This window comes from Pipistrellus hanaki (genome assembly GCF_964339955.1).
Source record: "Pipistrellus hanaki genome assembly, chromosome: 12".
NCBI lineage: Eukaryota > Metazoa > Chordata > Mammalia > Chiroptera > Vespertilionidae > Pipistrellus > Pipistrellus hanaki.
The window spans coordinates 24,083,275-24,104,650 of record NC_140514.1 but is presented as its reverse complement, the minus strand read 5'-3'; the positions used below and the strand labels follow the sequence as shown (position 1 = coordinate 24,104,650).

The 21,376-nt window shown below is 35.4% G+C and overlaps 1 protein-coding gene across 40 annotated transcripts in view; it reads left to right on the top strand.

Annotated features, from left to right (window-relative positions):
• The window catches only part of NRXN1 (neurexin 1), a 964,391-nt gene extending 946,960 nt beyond the window's left edge, over nt 1-17,431 (top strand). For all 40 annotated transcript variants that reach the window (XM_084900752.1, XM_084900751.1, XM_084900742.1 and 37 more), the window contains one exon: nt 14,287-17,431. In XM_084900752.1, coding sequence (XP_084756878.1) covers nt 14,287-14,594 — 308 coding nt within the window. In that variant the 3' untranslated portion in view covers nt 14,595-17,431. The remainder of the gene's footprint in view (nt 1-14,286) is intronic.
• The last annotated feature ends 3,945 nt before the right edge of the window (nt 17,432-21,376 follow it).

The following is a 21,376-nucleotide window of genomic DNA, read 5'->3' as shown; positions in this document are numbered from 1 at the left end:
GGTGCATCTTTTCATTAAATAAGTAATCACAATCATTTAAGGAATATTTCACTTATTAGATCATATTTTTAGAGCCTGATTAGGGGCTAATTTTGTGCAACATTTAAAATTGAGGTATTTATTATGTGATTATTCAAATACAAGTTTAATTAGCCCCTAATAGCCAACATATTGCTGTTAAAATGGTGAATTTTGAGCTGTATTAAGAAAAACAACAGTGATGAGTGCTTCATTTTTTTGAAACATCTAGAGCATCTCCTTAGCACTAGGCCAGAGTCAGTGCCAAGGACTTAGCTAATGGTACAGGTGCAGGACCTGGAGTAGGGGAACTGATGGGATTGTTGGATTTCAGTGTCTGACATGCTGATGGAGAAATTGGTGTGTTTTTTTTTTCTTTTTTCAATATAAATTTAATTATGTAGAAAGCAAACAAAAATGAGCACTGTATGGTTAAAATAAAAAAAGCTCATTTTAGACATCGCTTTCACTCACTCCCCCCCTGTTTTTCTGAGAACACTAATGTCAAAAGAATGAAGTTAATGGAATGAAGTTAAGAGGCCAGAACTCAAGCTCAAAAAAAAAAATGATTAGAGAACTTAAAGAGTTGTATTGGAGGGTTCTGAGACTATCTTTGGTAATCAGCTTCACCCAAAGTAAAAGTAAACATATTATCTTCATGACTGGAAGTACTTCTACAACTTAGAGCAAAGCTACCTTAAGGTAGGCTCCAACTCTCCCACAGAAACAAGGATTTGGGAAATGCAAATTAAAACCACAATGAGATCTCACAAGTCAGGTAGTTATCAGTATACAACAAGTGTTGATGAGAAAAGGGAACATTCATGCACTGTTGGTAAGACTGTGAATTGGTTCAGCCACCATGGAATATAGTATAGAGGCTCCTAAAAAAAAAAAAATTAGAAGTACCATATGATCCAGCTATTTCATTTCTGCATATTTATCTGAAGAAATTCAAAACACTAGTTTAGAAAGATACACATGCACCCCTATGTTCATTGCATTATTTACAATAGTCAACATACAGAAGCAACCTCGATGTTCATCAACAGATGAATAAAGAAGTAGTAGTATATACATACAGTGGAATGTTACCCAGCATAAAAAAGAATGAAATATTGCCATTTGTGGCAACATGGAAGGTATTATGCAGAAATTAATCAAACCTATAAGGACAAATGCCATATAATTTCACTTACACATGAAGTCTAAAAAAACAAATTAATGAACAAATAAACTCAGATACAGAAAGTAAATGGATGGTTGTCAGATGGGAGAATTATTGATGGGATGGAGGAAAAAATGTAAAGGGATTAAGAAGTACAGATTGCCAGTTATAACAACACTCACTGGAATGTCAAGCACAGCATAGGGAATCTAGTCAATAATATTGCAGTAACCACATATAGTGCCAAATAAGCGCTGGACTTATAGGAGTAATCACTTCATAATGCATATAAATGTCTAATCGCTAGGTTGTACACCTGAAATTAGTACAATATTATATGTCAATACTAAGTGAAAAGTAAATAAAAAGGAATACGTTATAAAGTTGCCAGGTTAAAAGAGGATATATTAAAGCTGACAACATAGCCAAGACCATCAATAAAACTTTTAAAATTAATAAAAAGAGAAGTACCACCATTGCCACATCTACAAGCACATAAATGTTACACTTCATTTAAGCAAACCTTAGAAGTCAAAGTTCACATCCCAGTTCATCCAGTTGCTGTGTAATTGGAAACCAAGCAGTAGACCTCTATTTTATTTTTTTGCATTTATAAATGACATCAATAATGTTAAATACTCATTGTTGTGGTGATTAAAAGAGAATGCATGTATAATACTTAGCTTTGAGTCGGCCACACGGAAACTTAATAATATAAATTTTCTCTTAATGGCAGTACCAGGCAACTGAGTAAGCCATATCATAAAGTGAAATAAACAGGCATCTCAGGCAAGAAAGGATAATGTTAGTATTTGGCCCTTAGATACATCTAAGTTTTAAAAAGTATTTCTGAATTCTATCAGAAGACAACCTTTCTCAGTAGCCACTAGGAAACTAGCAAGACAAGAGTTAGTTTCCGCTAGATAGATTTAGGTTGCTAGGATGGGAAGAGGGTACATATCATCTGCTATTCTTATTTCTGGAGGAAAAAGATGCAGGTCTCTGCCACACAGAGCTTTTGAAAAAGGGATAATTAGCTTTCCTGCCTGCTCTTAGAATCTGCTTGCCCTACCTCCTCCAACATTCAGGAACACGTTGGACAGCTTGGCTTAACCGGGCTTACCTACCACACACCCTTCCCCCATGATGGATGGCTTGCCTTCCATATTTCCCAATTCTAGGCTTAACACGATTCCTTCTAATGGGCTCAGTGGGGAAGCTGTCTCATCTTTCACCCTCAGCTATTGCACTTTCACCAGAAAGAATGTGATCTTTCTCCAACAAAAGAAAATTGAGACAGCAATAGCTTCCTGACAGGAATATAAAAACGATCACCTGAAGTGAGTAGACCCAGTTTTACAATCAGCAAAACTGTGCACTCCCTCCTTCCCAAAATGACCTGGACCCTTGCAATTTCATCCAGGGTACACCACGCAAGTCCAGAGCAGGTAAAAGGCGAAGAAAAAGAGAACTGACCTAACTATTTTAGAAATAGACCCTAAAACCTAAACAAGAGTTATTCTGTCCAAGATAATAAGCCTTGCTTTCAATTATTCCCAAAGAGTGGTCTCAGGTGATTGATTTCATGAGACCTAAAACCCTAAAAAATCATCATAAAATTTTGAAAGAGGAAGAAGAACAATTCACCCCGTTCATAGGTACCAGAGAGCACCAATCTGTAAAGTTAGAATGTTTCGCAGATAAACAGAAACAAGCTCCACACACAGCATGATAATTAATGGCCGTTGGCCTCCTGAATTCACAGGGCCTGCTCCGTGCATGAGAGGAAAGTCCCTGAATACAGTGACCCCTGTGGGGATAATGTCCTTCATGGCCCTGTCAGAACGAACAGAGCCATGGCGTGCAGTGCATATTGCAGAATTGTCTACTTGTTGGAACAGCTGGTGATTCAATACCTTTTGTGTGGCAGACACAGGGAAAATAATTGGGCCATCACTGCTTTTCCATAGCACTTTCACATTGATTGTCCTACCTGGTCTGATCCTCACAAAGACCCTGGGAGGTAAATAATGTATGGCCCTTATGTTTCTGATGAAAACATAATAGCAGAGGATAATGAGTTGCTATGGGTCAACTCGGCAAGTTAGCTGCAGTGTCTAGAATAGAACCTAATGTCCGATATGCTTCCTGCCCCTGGCTTTCCTAAGATTCTGTGGGAATGCAAACTTCTGTTACTGGAAAGAAAGGGCAGACAGATGGCAGGAGGTATAGTGGCATGTGGCTGGAAGGGGTACAACTGGAAGGATGTCTGGAAAAGAGGCCTAAAGTGCTCAATTCTACAGGAAAGGATAAAATTGGGAATATTAACAAATCATTCTGCAGTCATAAATGCAGATGCACTGAATGTTTAAAACTGGGACAGACATACCCAAGTTGGAATTTCCACTGTGCCATTTATGAAGCCTAGATAATATAATTTCTCTGAGACTCATTTCCCTTTCCTATAAAGGAATGAGAACACCTGTATCACAGTGTTGTTATGAAGAATAGATTAGATGATTTGTATGAAGTACACAGAGCCTACCATATAACAATAATTCCATAAAGGTAACAGTTAACTAAATAAAATAAGAAAATATATTTAAGCCTTACACTGAGTCAGAAGTTATAATAGCCATGTTGAGTATCACTTGGCAATTAAATCATGTGAAAATATATCCACTAAAGATAAATCCTTGCAATATTTGGAAGTTGGAAAGAAAGTTTTGATAATCCAATATATTTAAGTAAGTTAACCCCAAGGTATTGTGAGATCTTTCCTGGTGCTCTTCAAAAGTCTGACTTTAAGAGGGGAGGGAGGTGACTATTGTTACTTCTGTCAGATAATTGGAAGGAATGCTGCATTATTCATGTGTGTGTGCACACACATACATACACTCTCCTATTAACCTAGCTATAATCATCGTGCTGCCACTTTTGTCTTCCTATAATCGGGTTCCCCAAAATTCCTGGTTTAAGATTTGAGGATTCCTTTGAATTCATCCCCTGGATTTGTATACAGATTGATTGTTAAGCTTTCTATATGTAAAAATGTGAAATGCATCTTAAGAAAAGTAATTTCTGGGTGTATGTATTTCTGGCTATTTTAGTCAATGAGTTTCCAGCAAAAGAAGCTATGTTGCTATGGAAGAGTTTAGTGGCATGGGAATGAGTAATGGAGATGTCTTCTACATTTCAAAACACAGCTCTCCTCCCATTTTCTAAAATGTAATACATTTGGATTAAAAACACACAAGACTCTCCAGGCTCCCTAACTTTGAAACGGATTTTCTCAATTATTGCCTATATGGTTTTTCTCCTGCTTGACAATTATGGAAAGTTTGACCTGACTGATGATCCCTTTTCAAATTTATCCCTCCAAGCTCAGCAGGAATAAAAAGTACCTTAGAAACTGCAGCTACTCTGCTGAGTTTGAGAAAAGAGTTCCAAGATAGTTCCCAACAATTTGTGGTGCTGTGTCAGGTGATGTTGATGTAAATAAGACACTGAAATGACTCAAACTGAAGGCTACTTACTTGGCTGACTTTAAATAAAAAAAATAAAAAATAAAAAAAGATGAAATATTGCCATTCACAGCACCCTGGATGGATCTTGAGAGTATCATGCTAACTGATATAAGTCAGACAAAGGACAAGAACCATATGATATAACTTCCACATGGGAAATGAGACAGAAAGCAAGATCCAACCAACCAAACAAACAAACTCATAGACACAGGCAACAGTATGGTGGTTACTAGAGGAAAAGGGGGAGGTGAGAGAAGATAAAGAGGTTAAAGGTGTTCAAATATATGATGACAGAGGAGAATATACTTTGGGTGGTAAACACAATGCAATATACAGAAGATATATAATTGTACACCTGAAACTACAGAATTGTAACAAATGTTACCCTAATAACTTTTTAATTAAAAACTGACCTATTGCAATTAAGCTCATATTACTTGGAGAGATAGGGAAATAAATGCAGATGTGATATTTGCATTGATGCTCATTCATCTCAATTCACCTAAGCACAGGAAAGGTGATTTCTGATTTAATTATATAAATTTAATTTCTTTCACTGAAGATATTTAGGAGGAGGGCGATAGGGAAGTATTATGGCAAACATATTCTATAAAGAGATGTACAATGTTGCTGCCCGTTTCTGGCCCAGTTGCTTATTACTCTAAAACCTTGAAACCAAAGTTCTTTCACACTTTCTTAATGGTTACATTCACCTCAGTCTATCCATGAAAATTTATAAACTTACAAAAATCTCTTTCTCTAATCCAGTGGTTCTCAACCTTTCTAATGCCGCGACCCTTTAATACAGTTCCTCATGTTGTGGGGACCCCCAACCATAAAATTATTTTTGTTGCTACTTCATAACTGTAATTTTGCTACTGTTATGAATCCTAATGTAAATATCTATGTTTTCTGATGGTCTTAGGCGACCCTGCTAGCGGTTCTCAACCTGTGGGCTGCAACAGGTTGGGTCTTCTTTTCCAATTGGTTGTATTTTTTTCCAGTCTCCTAGTGGGTTATCTCTTTTTTCTATTGACTGATGCATACTCTTTGTATCTTAGAGATATGTATATTTTATATGGACAGCAGTATTTCTCCTCTCCTTTTTTGCATTTTTAATTTTTTAGTGACACCTTTATTTCACATAAAATTATTATTTATGGAGTCAAATGTGATCTCAGTTTGTATGATTTCATTGCATAGCCTATGATCTGTGTGTTACATTTCACGTCTACCGTCAAAGTTTTTTTTTTCATTCTCCTATAAAACTTACAATGCTGGCTTTTGTTTAGTTTCTGAAAAGCAAACTCCTTCCTGTCTAGGTCATTCCACATGCTATTCCTTCTCATTAGAAGTTTATTCTATGCACTTTTCACTTGACTACTCTCCACTCATTTTCCATGTCTCAGCAATAAATGTCACAAACTCAGAAAGGTCTTCCCGACACCTCACTCTAAAGCAGAGATCTTTGTTCTGCTCCTGCATGGTATCTACCATTTTTCTTCATTACACATATTCCAGCTATTGCTTTAAGTTGAACTGTTTAATTCTTATATTATTTTCCTCATTATATGTCAAGGTCCATGAGGGTAGATACATGTCAAGTGTGTTTGGTTATCTACTTCACCTGCAGTAGCTAGTACAATACCTGGAACATACTTACTGCTTACTATATATTTATATTTATTAACAGAAAGAATGAAGAGTCTTAGAGAAAAATTCATAAAAGACAGGGCTTTTAAGCTGGATTATGAGGAGTTGGTAGTATTCGGTCAGGCAGGAGAAAAAAAAGATCATGGGAGCTGGACACAATTTCCATTGTATATGGAGGAGACTGGGGGACACAAATAAAATTGGAATTGCCACTTATTTTGAGAGAAGTGGAAGACAAATTTGAATAGATCATTGATGGCATACTTTGGAGGACCTTAAGAATAGTAGTCACACCGGTACTTTAGTAAACACCCTGATGCTTTCAAGGGTTCTAATAAAACCTAATGGGCACCATGACCATGCAAAAAGTTTAATAAGCCTGCAGACAACTAAGCTGTGGTCACATAGTTTACACAAAATATGGAGTAATTGAAGAATAGTCTCTGAAAATCTCATGACCCTATGGCTTCCCCCAGAGATAAGGGATATGTGTCTTCCTCTATTAGTTTCAATGTGCCCCAAATCACCCAAGGTGTGTGTGTTCATTGCATTTTCTGTCTATGTGGTGCCATTTGAGGTAGCAGCCTGCCCTACTCTGTCCTCTAGGCCCAGGATGAGTTTTTCTGTGTCTAGCATGCGATATCTACATTTCTGGTGAAGATAATGCTCCCCTCGATCCCACAATGGTGGCCTCTGCACTTCCCTTCAAACATGTGTCTTGGTGGCTTTGAAGGTAACAGAGAAAAATACTAAACCCAGCAGCCATGGAAGTAGTAAGGGCTTATTGATTTCCAAGTTCTTTCTGAATCTTCAGTTCATGTTTCAGACATGTCCTCTCTCAAGCCTTTTGTCCTATCTGCAGGAGGGAACTTCAGAATGTTCTGGGCATGGGTGGAGTTGGCATAAAGAGGCAGATTTGACTTCATTCATCACCTCTCATAAAACCATAGTGTGTGTCAATACCAGTGCATACCATAAAAAACATTGCTTACCTGATTTCTTGCAACTGTGGTAATGTTAATATTTGTGCATGCCATATAAATATTTACCTACCTTTCTTCTTGCAACTGTGATATTTAAACATGTGTTCTTGTAAGGGGTTGCATCGGAGTTTCTTCTGACCAAGGTTGTACTGAAGCACTAAAATGGAAAGAAGAAGAATAAACTTTATTTTCTGGATAAAAAAAACTATACTAATCTCAATTCACAAACACCCCAGGAGCCTACAGTTCCAATTTTCTTTTCACAGTATTAATAAAACTGGATACTGGAAAAGTCAAGTCTTCCCCCATAAATCTGAAACCATTTTGAAGGCTAAGCTAGAATTATAATAACTTCCACATCTATTAAAACATAGTACAGAACTCTGTTCTAATGATATCATTTTAGGCAGCTCCTTTTCTTACATGGTATGGAGACAGAAATTTTAAATTGATTACTTTTAATTTAATATTTGATAAAGATTACTGACTCTTAATGAAAAAAAATTTAAATAAATGTATTTTGCCAGTCGTTTTTAAAAAGGATTATTGTAAGACAGGTTATTGTAAGACAGGTTAACAATTCCAGGTAGCAGAATGGCAGAAATATATATATATATATATATATATATATATATATATATATATATATATATATATGGGAGAGAGAGAATTATTTCTTAAGATTGGTGGTCTCACAATTTTGTTGTTGTTAAAGCTCAAAAGCTATATTTTCTCTGGCATCAGTATCTAGTGAAACTCTAGCTTCATTCTTGATATGACAAGGTCATGGTTGATGACATACCTATATACTAACAGCCTATATTGAAGAAATAAAATCAGCAATAAAAATTGCCTGGAAACTACAATCTCGCCCTACAAAGCTAACTTTGGAAACAACATAAATATAATAAGATTACAGTGAAAGAACAGCTCATCCAAGTATACAAAGTAGTTTCATAAAAATGACAATTTGAGTGATAAAAAGAGCATCTTGTGGCATGGTTATTGCTTTGGTGAACTCATCAATGGAAATATAAGGTCCCACAATCATCCACCAAACCCTCATTCTATGTGACAGGAGTTAGGACTTTAAGCCTTTCTCATGCAGTGTTACAAAAACATAAACCATGAGCAATTATAGTTTAATAGCAATTTTCGATTGCTATGTTTCCAATCTCAGGAAGAACAGATAAAGTGTGCCAAATGCTTTCTATTGCAAAGTGAAACCTCTATGGAGAGATTCATTAATGTTCAAAAATTTACCTTTCATAATGCATAGTTATTTTAGAACTTCACTTGAGAATTATTTTTCTAAGTAAAATGTGGGCTTTATACTCCAGCCTTGGTTAAGACTAGAAACAATTAAATAATGACAAAGCAATAAATAGAAGCTATAGTAAAGCTTAATGGCCTAATGTGCTGCTCAGATCTCCATTTGCATAATAAATGGTTGTGTGTGTTTTTTTGTTTTGTTTTTTACTTGATACTATTATTCCTTCTGATAAAGCATATAATTTTATTCTCTAAACAAATTTAGGAAGTTACATTTTAAAGGAAAGTATGCCAGTATAAAACACAAAGCCCGTGTCTAGTGAACAATCAATCACATTGAGATGTTTTGGACAGTAAGGACTATTTTATATTATGCTTTGAAATTAAGAACTTGGCACTAAGTTTTGTCACTCATTTAGCACCATGCTAAGGAATGCTCTTATCCCAGAGGCAAAAAGCACTGACCACTAATGGCCTGACCTTCATTTACCTGAGAATGGGCAGGGACACACCCACTATACACTCCGAAAGCTACCTTCAAAGATAAGTCCTGAGCTGGGAGAGAGTGGAGAGTCACAAAGAAGAGGTAGTGAGGGAGACTAAGTAAGGAGGAATAGAGAGCAACATAGGTTTGATGACAGAGGAGCTGGGAAGAAATGAGACCTGTCACAAATAATTCTCTGCACTACAGCCTACTGTGTCTCTCAAACATGTCTGTCTTGTGATGTTTGTTAACTGGACCTAAATTAGTTCCTACTTGGGGAAAAGTTCTTTCACAGATACAGTGCCAGGAACTGTCAAAAAGAAAGAAAGAATGCCAATTAGGACAATTTCTTTTCCTGTCGTGGTAGCTTAAAATAATTGTCTCAGCAAATTTAAGGATAAGTTAAAATTTTAAACATTTTAACATTTTTATGCAAAGCAACAAATACACTTAGGCACTGGGATATCTCTTTTGCATCATGAATTATTATATGATATGAATAAACTGGTTTTAGGGTTTAATGTGGAGATATGTTAATAACTATCCTAACACTGGAAAGGCTATGCCTACCTAAGTAATCCCAATATTAATTAGACAATGAAAAACAAGAAAATTCATAGAGTTTGCCTAGAGGATTCTTAATAAACCTGGGCCAAAGCAGACAATGTGAAAAGCTTTTAGAAACCATCAGGATCTTGTCAATTATTTGAGAGAGAGAAAGAGATAGAATTAAAAATCATTTTCATTTGCCCTTTAAGATAATGCCATCTGGTCCCACGAGTCCCAGGAATATCTCCACAGCCTTTTGGCTGAAAAGTGGCTTATGTGAAAGAGGTTAAATTCCTGGGACAGCTCTTTGCCCTTACCAGTATAATGAATATCTCTGACTCACTTAAGCAAAAATGCCAGCAAAACTCAAGTCTTTATATTGCCATTAAGGAATGCATATGTGCTTTCCCCACATATGCATTCCTTAATAGACCTAGCAGTGTACACACCACCCCAGTGGATTCAGGGGTACATGGTGTTGGGCATTCTTCTGCAAAACAGGGATAAGGCAGAATTATGTGGGAAACCTTTAGTAAATAAAAGCACCTATTATTACAGTGTTTACATAAATTATAAGTCATGATTTCACTATGTGAATAGAACTATTAAAATTAGAAAACATAAATGGAGCTACATGCTTAGAATTATGTCTACTTTTTTTTTTTTATTGCTAGTGCCCTAGACTTTAACCAAAACACATGTGCCACCACTCTGCATTGAATAGTTGCCTATTTCCAGTCACACTGAGTAGTACCTAAGTGCCTGCCCATCATCAGTCCTACTGAGGTTTTCCATGGACCTGGGCTTCTTTTGTCTCTGGGCCTGATATAATGAATTGGCTACATTAGCTTAATGTTACTTACAAATCAGTCCACTTTTGACCATTCAAGGCTTATTACTACTTTGCATGTATGCCATTCTTTTAGCTTCTCTCCTTTATCTTTTACATGTTTTTAAAATGTTCTCATCACATGTTGGAACAAAGAAAAGGTGACGGAGTAAAATAAATTGTAGTTCCTTGATTTTTAACACTATTAGGAAAAAAGATGTAGATTGCTTTAATTATCTAAAATACATTGATTTAGCCGAAACCGGTTTGGCTCAGTGGTAGAGTGTCGGTCTGCGGACTGAAAGGTCCCGGGTTCGATTCCGATCAAGGGCATGTACATTGGTTGTGGGCACATCCCCAGTAGGGGGTGTGCAAGAGGCAGCTGGTAGATGTTTCTCTCTCATCAACGTTTCTGACTCTCTATCCCTCTCCCTTCCTCTCTGTGGAAAAATCAATAAAATATATTTAAAAAAATAATAATAAAATGGCTCTGCAAAATGCACAAATAAAACATGCATAAAAAATACATTGATTTAGTTTATTATGGAGTTTAAAGGAAATGCAAAATTCAAACTGCATGAAATGTAAGAGTTGATTATGGATTTCTCTGGTTAAATTCTTTTTCACATTGTCATAAATGGTTAAAAGATGTCTTTTTATGTAAAATTTTAAGCAAATTATATATGAAGGCATTTAGCTTTTTGAGCCATTTATACTATTCTCTACATTTAAATGAAATTTCCTCATGTACTTTTCAGTGATCATCAAAATAAGCCAATAATGATGATCAATACATGAAGCCACATTTATAATTCATAAATATATGTGAATTTCTATAGCCTTTTATTGCACATCTAGGAGAGATATCCCATTAACAATTTAATGGGCAGGCTGGGCCTTTATTTACTATTATTAATAATTCTAAATTTAGCATAAAAGTCAAGAAAATACCACTTATCCTTCAGATTTGAAATAGAAAAAAATGTTATTGAATAATCAATTAGATAAAAAGCAACTGCATATTCCAAGTAGTCCTATAAAAATACCTGTGGTAAGTATTAATTTTTTAGCTCTAATCAGGAGAAAAGGGATAAAATTCCTTCATTGGGTTTTAGGTGTTTTTTTAAAAATAAATATTCTAAATATAGTGCTTTTTAAATAATCTATGTATACATGAGTTACAGAGCTATTTTTAGGCCTATCTGTGACTTAAATCATTTTGTCTGCAATTGCTAAAAATATAAGTATTTCCCTTAAATATGAGGTCCTTATCAAATGGCTCTATGGCAAAATTGAAGCATTTGAGGCTTTTCTTAGGTCTTTGCAATCATATTCTAGTTTTAGCATCAAATGGATGGTATGCTGCTCATGCTGTCACTGTAAAAACATATTAAAAATATTTAAACAGATAAATTAAGAATAAAATTCTTGGATAAGACAGTTCACCAAATTCCTAACTGGGGAAAACATACATCTCTCTCTCTCTCTCTCTCTCTCTCTCTCTCTCTCTATATATATATATATATATATATATATATATATATATATATATGTATGTATGTATATTTTATCTCCACATTCCCCTTCCCTTTCTGACAAATAGAATGAGATAATTATGAAAATGTGTTGAAAATGAAAGCATCCCACCTGGTGGGGAGAAAAGACTTAGGTAACATTTCAGTAAAGATCCAGCTCTTGTGACATTCTGGCAAAAGAATACTCCTCCTATTGAGCAGGTAGAAAGTTGTCATTTAGTGAACATTAGCAGCTGAGCTAATTGGCAGAGTTTGGCCAAGATGACTGTATTTGAAAGAGAAAGTGTGGCCTTTGGATTGTCAGGTGGTGACAGAGTTTCTGCAGTAGGTTCTGTTCTTCTGGGGAGGAAATTAATTTCCTGTAATCAGATGCTGTGGATTACAGTCTTTGTCTCCTCCACCTTGGCCACAGATGCAATGCCAAGGCTTATTCAGCAACATTACCTGGTGTTTTGTAAAGCAAGCAGTGACTTACTCAACAAAGAAGTGTTTTACCTGCTGCACTTGGTCGTTCAGAATACAACCTATTGCTGCTTTGAGATTGAAAGCTATGACTATGTAAGTGACTATATTTGCAAGGCTTTGTTTGGAGAAGGAAAGGAAAATAACAGCAAGAAATTCACATGTGGACAGAAGAAATCTTGGTGAAGTCTGAAAATGAAATTATAAAGCAGTCCAGGGCTTCAGTTGGTAAAGCAATCCCAGGAATAGGAACTTCTGTAGAAATATGTTTAAAAAATAATTATTACATAATGTTGAATAGTAGTGATATAAAAGCGCAATCCTAGTCTTCTTGAATTAGTCCATTTCTGGAGTGTGTATACATTCACATGCATAAATATTTGATATATATGCAATCTGGTCATGATTTAAATTCATTCTTCATAACTTACAAAGTTTTTAAAAATTAACCCACTACATCTGTAGAGTAATGACCTTTTAAGATTCAGAAAAAGAAAACAATTTCATACAGAAAAATGACCTAGGGCAGTGGTTGGCAAACTCATTAGACAAGAGCCAAATATAAATAGTACAACGATTGAAATTTCTTTTGAGAGCCAGAAACCAACTTCTGCACCACAAAGTTTCTATCACACTGTATGTGCGTGTCTGCACGTGCTATGTTGTGGAAGAGTCACACTCAAGGGGCCAAAGAACCGCATGTGGCTCCCAAGCTGCAGTTTGCTGACCACGGACCTAGGCTCAGAGAGAAGTGGGATGGAATCGTCTCTCTCTATAGTTCCTAGGCTTTTAAATTCTTGCAACAAATTCTTAAGTGTATTATGTAAAAGAGTCACCTTCGCCTCCCCTGATCTGTAAGCGAAATCACAGGATGTCTTCTCCCCATCCATAGTCAATGTCAGCGCCTGATGAGGCCTTGGGAAGATAGTGTGCCACCCAAACACCCATTTCCTGACCAAAGAAAGCTTCGTTACTCTTTATCCTTTGGAAAGATTAAAGAGGGTTTTACCAGTTGAATAAAACAGAGCTAGCCAGTCCTTTACTTATTGCTATCTACTAGGCACCAAGTTTTGACTCAAAATATGGATGGTCTATAAAACTGAGGGAGGGTGGAATCATTTATTTTAACCTCCCAAATTTGGTTTTGGTGATCACTCAACTGCGACGAATCAATGAATTCCCATCCATACATACAAATAAACCTCCAACAGAAAAAGGAATTAATTTTGTTTTAGTTTGCAAAGTTGTGACTAAAATCATACTTTTACAAAGCAGGTATTTACATTATTCAAATGTCTGAGTTATTTTATTGTTCAATACTTTATGCAATCATATTGCCTCCTATAGTTTTAAATAAATAGTCCTAAAGTTATCTACCCAGAGTCTAGAGTTGGCTCTAAGGATTCTATGTTAACATCAATTTGATTCTGAAACTGATACCCTCTAATATTTTACAAGACAGGGTCATTATGATTTCATTTTCCATTGTTGGGTTTATGGTTTTCCACCTAACACATCCAAATGGCCTTTCAGAGGTCCATGGAGCTTATTTGGGGCTGTACTTCCAAGACTTTGTTAACAAAATTGATCTGTGAGAAAGAAAAGATGGCAACAAATCTCTCAGCCAGTGCTTTGGTTCATTGTCCCCAGTTTTTTGGGACCCTGCGGCATGGGGTTTCCACACTTCACAGCATTCTACATTTCCTGGTGCCATCCCATTAGTCATGAAAATAGAAGGTAACTGTTAGCGTTCAAGGAACTCCATAATCACTCTGTGTGTGTTTTTTTCTCCCCCCTTTCCTATAGCCAACCCAACCCGGGCAGGCGGCAGAGAGCCATACCCAGGCTCCGCAGAAGTGATCCGGGAGTCCAGCAGCACCACAGGCATGGTGGTGGGCATAGTGGCCGCCGCCGCCCTGTGCATCCTCATCCTCCTCTATGCCATGTACAAGTACAGAAACCGGGATGAAGGCTCATACCACGTGGACGAGAGCCGAAACTACATTAGTAACTCAGCGCAGTCCAATGGGGCTGTCGTAAAGGAGAAACAACCCAGCAGTGCGAAAAGCGCCAACAAAAACAAGAAGAACAAGGATAAAGAGTATTACGTCTGATTCCAAGATCTTAAAAGGACCCTTGTATAGAAATAGTCTTCATTTTATCTGAGACATAATATAAACTTATTTACTTTCCTTTTTATGAAGCACATACAAAAAGAAGACAGGGAATGCAATCAGGAAGGAAAGACTGTTTTTAAAAAAAAAAAATCAAAAAAATCAAGTATCTCATGCTCTTGTTTCTCCAAAAAAGAAAAATAAATTTAAAAAATTAAAAAACAGGGGCCAATAAATTCCCTAACATCCACAGTGTTTTTCATTTACTCTGCCTGTCTTTATGTTGCTGGAACATTTCTAAAAAGACAGTGATGACTGCACGCATTCATAAAGCAAAGGAGTATTACAACATCAAGGCACAACACGAAACACAACACACACAAAAGAAGCTACCTATGATCCTGGATTTAGCCAAAGTGCTAGCGCTTGCCCGAGAAGTCAGATAGTCTTATTGCCAGAGAAGACTGTGGCATGTTGAGTGACTCGACCTGCAAATCCTTAAGAATTTGCTGCCTGGCGCAAACGGAGCCGTGGTTGGAATTTACATATGAAATTAAAGTGCTGGCTTTTTTGAAGACTTGTGTAGGAACACATTCAAAAAGCCCCTTTATGATTGTGAGGGGGGAAAAAATGTATGGAGGCCTTATTTTCAACATTGTGAAATATAAGGCACATCTTCACACTAAAATTTCAGAACAAAAACGAGGGCATAGATGCAATCATTGGGAAATTTTCATGCACGCTTAATATGTTACTACATATGTTTATATAAAATCCATCTCTGTGTGCTTTCTGGACTGTGGTTAAGTGACGTTTTATAGCCTGTTGTATAGAAAATGCAAAATATATCTCTGCTCTTCAGCCATTTTTGGTAAATTAAATGTTATAAGTGTTGCTAATTATAGGGAGTTTTATGACATTGGAGCAACAATTATTTCAGGGTTGTTTTTTGTTTTTTGTTTTTTGGCCATCATTATAAATTGCCACAATTACTTACTTTTTAAAATAAAGTTACAATGTAGTGTTTATTCTAAGAAAGATATGTATGAATGTATATAAAAAGACTCAGCTACATTTTTTCTTACATGTACAGCCTTCATTCTGTTGCAATTAAGTTCTAGTATTTGTATGAAAGGTGTGAATTAGAAGGTAAAAAGCTATACATATGTATCTTATAATCTTTTTTTCTTCCCCTAATACATTTCCACATACATTCACTATTCACAATCAAAGATGTACACACACATACACACATATGAATTCAGAGTAATCCATCAGATATAACAAAAGACCCAAACATATATATATACTAACAAATATTTACTGACAAAATGTAAAGCAGGAAGGAAGATAATTGTGCCAAGGTATTGATGACAAATGGGGTGATTTGCTTCATTGAGACCATGGTCCCAAGAAACCCCAAGAAGACATTTCCCCAATGAAATGGAACCTTTTCTTACCGAATAGAATACCAATGTTATCTTGATGTATGGGCATGAACCATTAGGTGAGGAAGTTATGGAAGCAAAATTGGTTGATATACACCTTAATCTAATTGCTGCAATTGGAAACTTTTTTCCCAATGAAATTATTATTTTTTTTCTCTGAACCTAATGCGCATGATAAAGATTTTGGAAAGTAAACACTTTCTCAACTAAAAGTATTTTCAGGAATTTTTGATTCCCTATTTGTTGATTATTGACCATATTTTAACTTTTGTGGTTATATATATATATATATATATATATATATATATATATCATTAAATCGTTTTTAATTTAACACATTAAATGGTAGGAAAGTATAGATTATACACTTGTTTTTGCATATAGTTTCAATGATGTTCATAGCAATAAATTGGCAGTATGAGAAAGTAATGCAAAAGAAGTGCATTATTAGATTGGAAGGTGATGCCTCAGTATAAATTGATTGCATTACTTTAACATCTCCAAAAAACGCTAATAGATTTCAAGGAAGAGAATAAAACACTTACAATTAGCTTTAATCAGCAAAGGCAAAAAATGCAAAACATCTTTTATAATACTTTAGTTGATGAAAATAAAAAGCCAAGAAGTGGCCTGGATTTCAGACATACAGCACCTTAGAAACATAGCAAATCACCAATACCTACGGTTGCCAAGAAATTGTTGTGAATGAAAAGTCATCAAGGCTTTTCGTGACCCAGAAAGTAAAGGAATAAAACTAAAATTTAACATCCATTGCTTGTGTTTCAGACATTTCTTTTTTTTCATTTGCTAGGTTAAAAATATTCATGTTTTGTGTTTTTCCCCCCTCTCATTCAGTCTTACTCAGGGAAAGCCAGTGAAATAAGAAGGTAAATATAAAACCACTAATTTACATTTGAGGTTATAAAAAGAAATGGTTGCTTTTTCATTTGATCCACGGGACTTGACCTAGTTTCCACCTGGAAAGATTCTAAACTATGATAGAAAATCAATAATGGTGTTTTTAAGCAGTATATCTATGAAGTAGTGCTGTTGGGGAATGATTTCAATGTTTCTTTCCAACATAAATTTTAAGATGTCATGCAATGATGTAATCTTATATTGTCAGTAAAAATATTACTAATGTTATTGGCCTACACAAAATCTAGCTTTTTTTCTTCTTCTTTATTTTAAAGTGGAGAAAGAGAGGAACATGAGCTAGGGAGAGAAAAAGACACGAGTAAAATCTTCACACAAAAGTATCAGGGTTCCATACACAGTTTGCAATCAATAGAGGATTTCACACTACCTGGCATAAATTTGATTACATCTCTAGACTAACTTTTCTGATTGAATCTGCTTCTTTTTTATCCATGTAATGTGTTGCCTTTTTTTAAAAAAAACAACAAATACTACAATAATGTGTGGTGTGGTCAAAGGCCACATGACCCTCCCCTTCTAGTGCTCTGTGTGACTGGGTATTCAAGGGTTTTGTTTGTTTTGTTTTTTTGTTGCAAGGCCAATTTATCCATTATTGGAAATGCTAAGCAAGTGGAATTTACTGTTTTGTTAATAAAATATTTCTTAATACAACTGTGGATTTATTGATTTTTTTAAAAATGTATATGCGGCATCATTTGTGTCATCATCAAATGACACAGAAAACTGCATTTAAACGAAAACAAATCCTGAGAGAAGGAGGGGAAGAATATTGACCTGCTTTTCCTAGATTTTAATGTTCATCAAGCGCCTCTCCAATCATAAATTTAGAGATACAGCCACGGAAAATGCACCTTAGTGTACATCTGTTAACCATGCTATATGTGAAACCACAAACTCCTAAAACTAGTTGAAAACAATATAAAGGTGCTGATTTCATGAATATGGTTCTCTCTATAAAGAGCAACGTAATTCAAGTTAAGTAAATTTATAATTAAATTCCAACACACTCACTTACTAGCTACAACTTACTCGATTTCTCTGTCTCCCTTTTCTCCTTAGTAAAGTAAGTAAGGGCAATAACACCAACTTCTTAGGGTAGTAAGGATAAAAATATTTAATGTGTCTAGCACAACTAACTGCAAAGACAAGGTGGTAACTCGCATCATGTTATTCTTCATAATAATTTGGGAAAGCAAGTCAAAAATGAAAAAAGTACAAAAGGCAAGTGTGTAAAGAAATATACTTGTTCATATATATCTATAATAATAAATGCATAATATGCTAATTAGATTGGATATCCTTCCAGACGACCTTCTAGATGAAGCTGGGGCTGCGAGGGAAGCCTGGGTCCTGGGTGCTAGAGGGAAGCTTGGTGCCAGCAGCCGGGGGAAGGAAAGCATACTCTTGCTTGAATTTCATGCATCGGGCCTCTAGCCCGATTAATAAAGAGCTAATATGCTAACTAGACTGGATGGGTAGAGCCACCTTCCAGAATGACCAGTGTCAGGGGCAGTGGGGGTCATGAGGCCGTGAGGCAGCTGGGGCTGTGAGGGCTGAACCCCTAGCATGAATTTTGTGCATCGGGCCTCCAGTGTATATGTACACTGGAGGCCCGATGCACAAAATTCATGCAAGAGTAGGCCTTCCTTCCCCCAGCTACCAGCACCAGTTTCCCTCTGGTACCTGGGACCTGGGCTTCCCTCAAATCCCGGGCTTTGTCTGGAAGGTCAGCTGGAAGGATGTCCAGCCTAATTAGTGTATTATGTTTTTATTATTACAGATATCCCACATTGAAAATATACATAAATATTTTAGTATGTCTTAGTCCATCAGTTGGCAAATGTTTTAAAATACTGGCCTTTGAAAATTATCCTCTGACAGAAAAGTGTGAGTGGCCTTTCTCTTCTCCCATAGTAAAATATTTGAACATGAGCGCTTAACCCATTCTTTACCATTTTATTTTAGACACATTATTTATCGATAGGTCTTAATATTAACCCACGACTTTTACATGTAATGGGGTAACAATCCGCACCATCTTAATGTCTAAATAAAAGGCTATATAATTCATCTTACCTTTAAAATGTACAAAATTTCAAAGATGTTGACTTTATATATGTTAGTAAACAGATGGATGAAGGATTCTTGAACTGGTGTCCAGTGATTAGGCATCAGGACTTACTAACCTCTAACAATAGTTATAAAATTTGACACATGTATGTGGAGGAGTATTTCCTTGGAAAGAGAGTGAACCTTTTTGCTTATGTAAATTATCAAGCCTATAATAATCTGTACAGAAATCAAACAAAAAATACCTGACTCAAAGTTTTCAGTGATTTTTTTTTTTTTCTAGGTCACCTAAATTGTGTGAAAGTAAATAGTGTTGTATGTAATACTTTTATTTCAAAAAACAGCACAACTTGTGTTTCCTGAACATTTTTTGTTTGTTTGTTTTAAATGCGTAGGTGGGCATAAATTCTCACTTTGCACTCAGATAGACTCCATTTCTTTTTCCATGTGAGACATATCAGGCATATTAGGACGTATCTAGTCTACCAAATACATTATTTACATGGACATTTATATATGTCATCTTCACTTCCAACTGGCAACTGCGAAATGTCTGAGAAATCTGAGAGCTGAGCTTAGAGGTTGGCACCAGAGAGAAGCCTCACAGAATGATCTTAAAGATTACCAGTTGTAAGCACTGATGTGAAGAATGTCATGGGGGGAAAAGTGTTAAATTTGCTTTTCTGACTTGATTTTTATATTTAAAAATTTTTTTAATTATGTCTTTTTTAGTTGATAGAGAGGAAGGGAAAGGGATAGAGAGACAGAAATGTCAGTGGAAGAGAAACATTGATTGCCTGCCTCTTGCATACCCCTACCAGGAGTGGGCCGCAATCCATGCATGTGCCCTGACCGAGAATGGAATGTGACCTCCTGGTTCATGCTCCGAGGCTCAACCACTGAGCACACTGGCCGGGCAAAAAATTAAATTTTCTGCAATAACATTTGTCATAAAGTATAAAATATAAAAGAGGAAACTATCTAAGGACAGAATGTACTATACTTAGAGGAATTAAATGGGTTGTCTTGTGATTATATAATTTTACATGAATTTAACCACTGAGGATACTCAAATTAAAATTTAATAAATACCAACCTCTTTGAACCTAGTGGACCATATGGGGAACATGAGATTTACACTCTACAAACATCCCAAGTAAGTACCAGCAAATAAAATGAAATAATTATGAGTGAAAGGGTTCTATTAGGTTGGTATTCTCACTATCTTTCATCTTGGTCCTATCAAATACCCTAAAAATATTATCAGCTTATTATTCACAAAAATGATAAATCTAAATCAAATGAATAAATTTGACTTAAAAAACAGTAAAAAAATTAAGTAGAAAGATTCACATTTTTTAAGGCAAATTTCTTAAAACTATTATATTTTACTTGATATCATGGTGTAAAAGGTTCCATATTCTGGATCTTTCAATATATCTGACTTTAAAAAAATCTAATATATGAAAATCTAGACAGTTATTAGTTTCACAAAATGACATCCCATGTGTTTAAATAGCATATATTTCTAATACATTTAAAATTATATTACCTCTGCAAAACTTAATTCATAAAGAGATGAAATATATGGCCATTTAAAAAAAAGTATAGCTATTTTCTCAATGATACTTTACATTTTTAGAACTCATTACAGCCTAATGAATTTGAAACCAATTATTTAATTTTGATATATTTGATACTTATAAAAGCCTCTTAAGCTGTCAGGTAAATTATTGTCACCATTTCACAGTAATGGAATTAGGGTTGGGAGAGGTTGACTTGCCCAGAGTCAGTCAGCTACTAAAAGGCAGAGGCGGTCTCATAGCCCAACTCTTCTTCTACATTTAGATTTATTTGGCTTTTCATTCTGTCATAACTCAAAAAAATTTAGGAATCATTTTAGTAATAAATTTTTTTTTATCAAGTAATTCACAATAGTTCCAAATCCTTTGTAAAATGTTCTTCTTATCTTGCAATTTTTCTTATTCTATATGAAACCTACTATGAAATATTTGATTCAATTCCTTAAATGGCTTAGAACTACTTGTGCTAGATTAGACATATACATTTTTTTCTCATTTTACATAACACTGTTTGTTATATTTTATTCCTAAACCCTCCCTGAATTTTTCAGCAATTTTCATTTACCTCAAGATGTTACTTAGTTCAAAACTGCCAGTACTTAAAATGCCATCCAGCCCATTAAAATATCCAAGTGTTTGTTAAAAATAAAAATAATTCATAAAACTAACTTTCGGTGAAATCAACACATACTATTTATATATTTTTCTCTATGTTGTTGCAACTCACCTTGTTTATATTGTT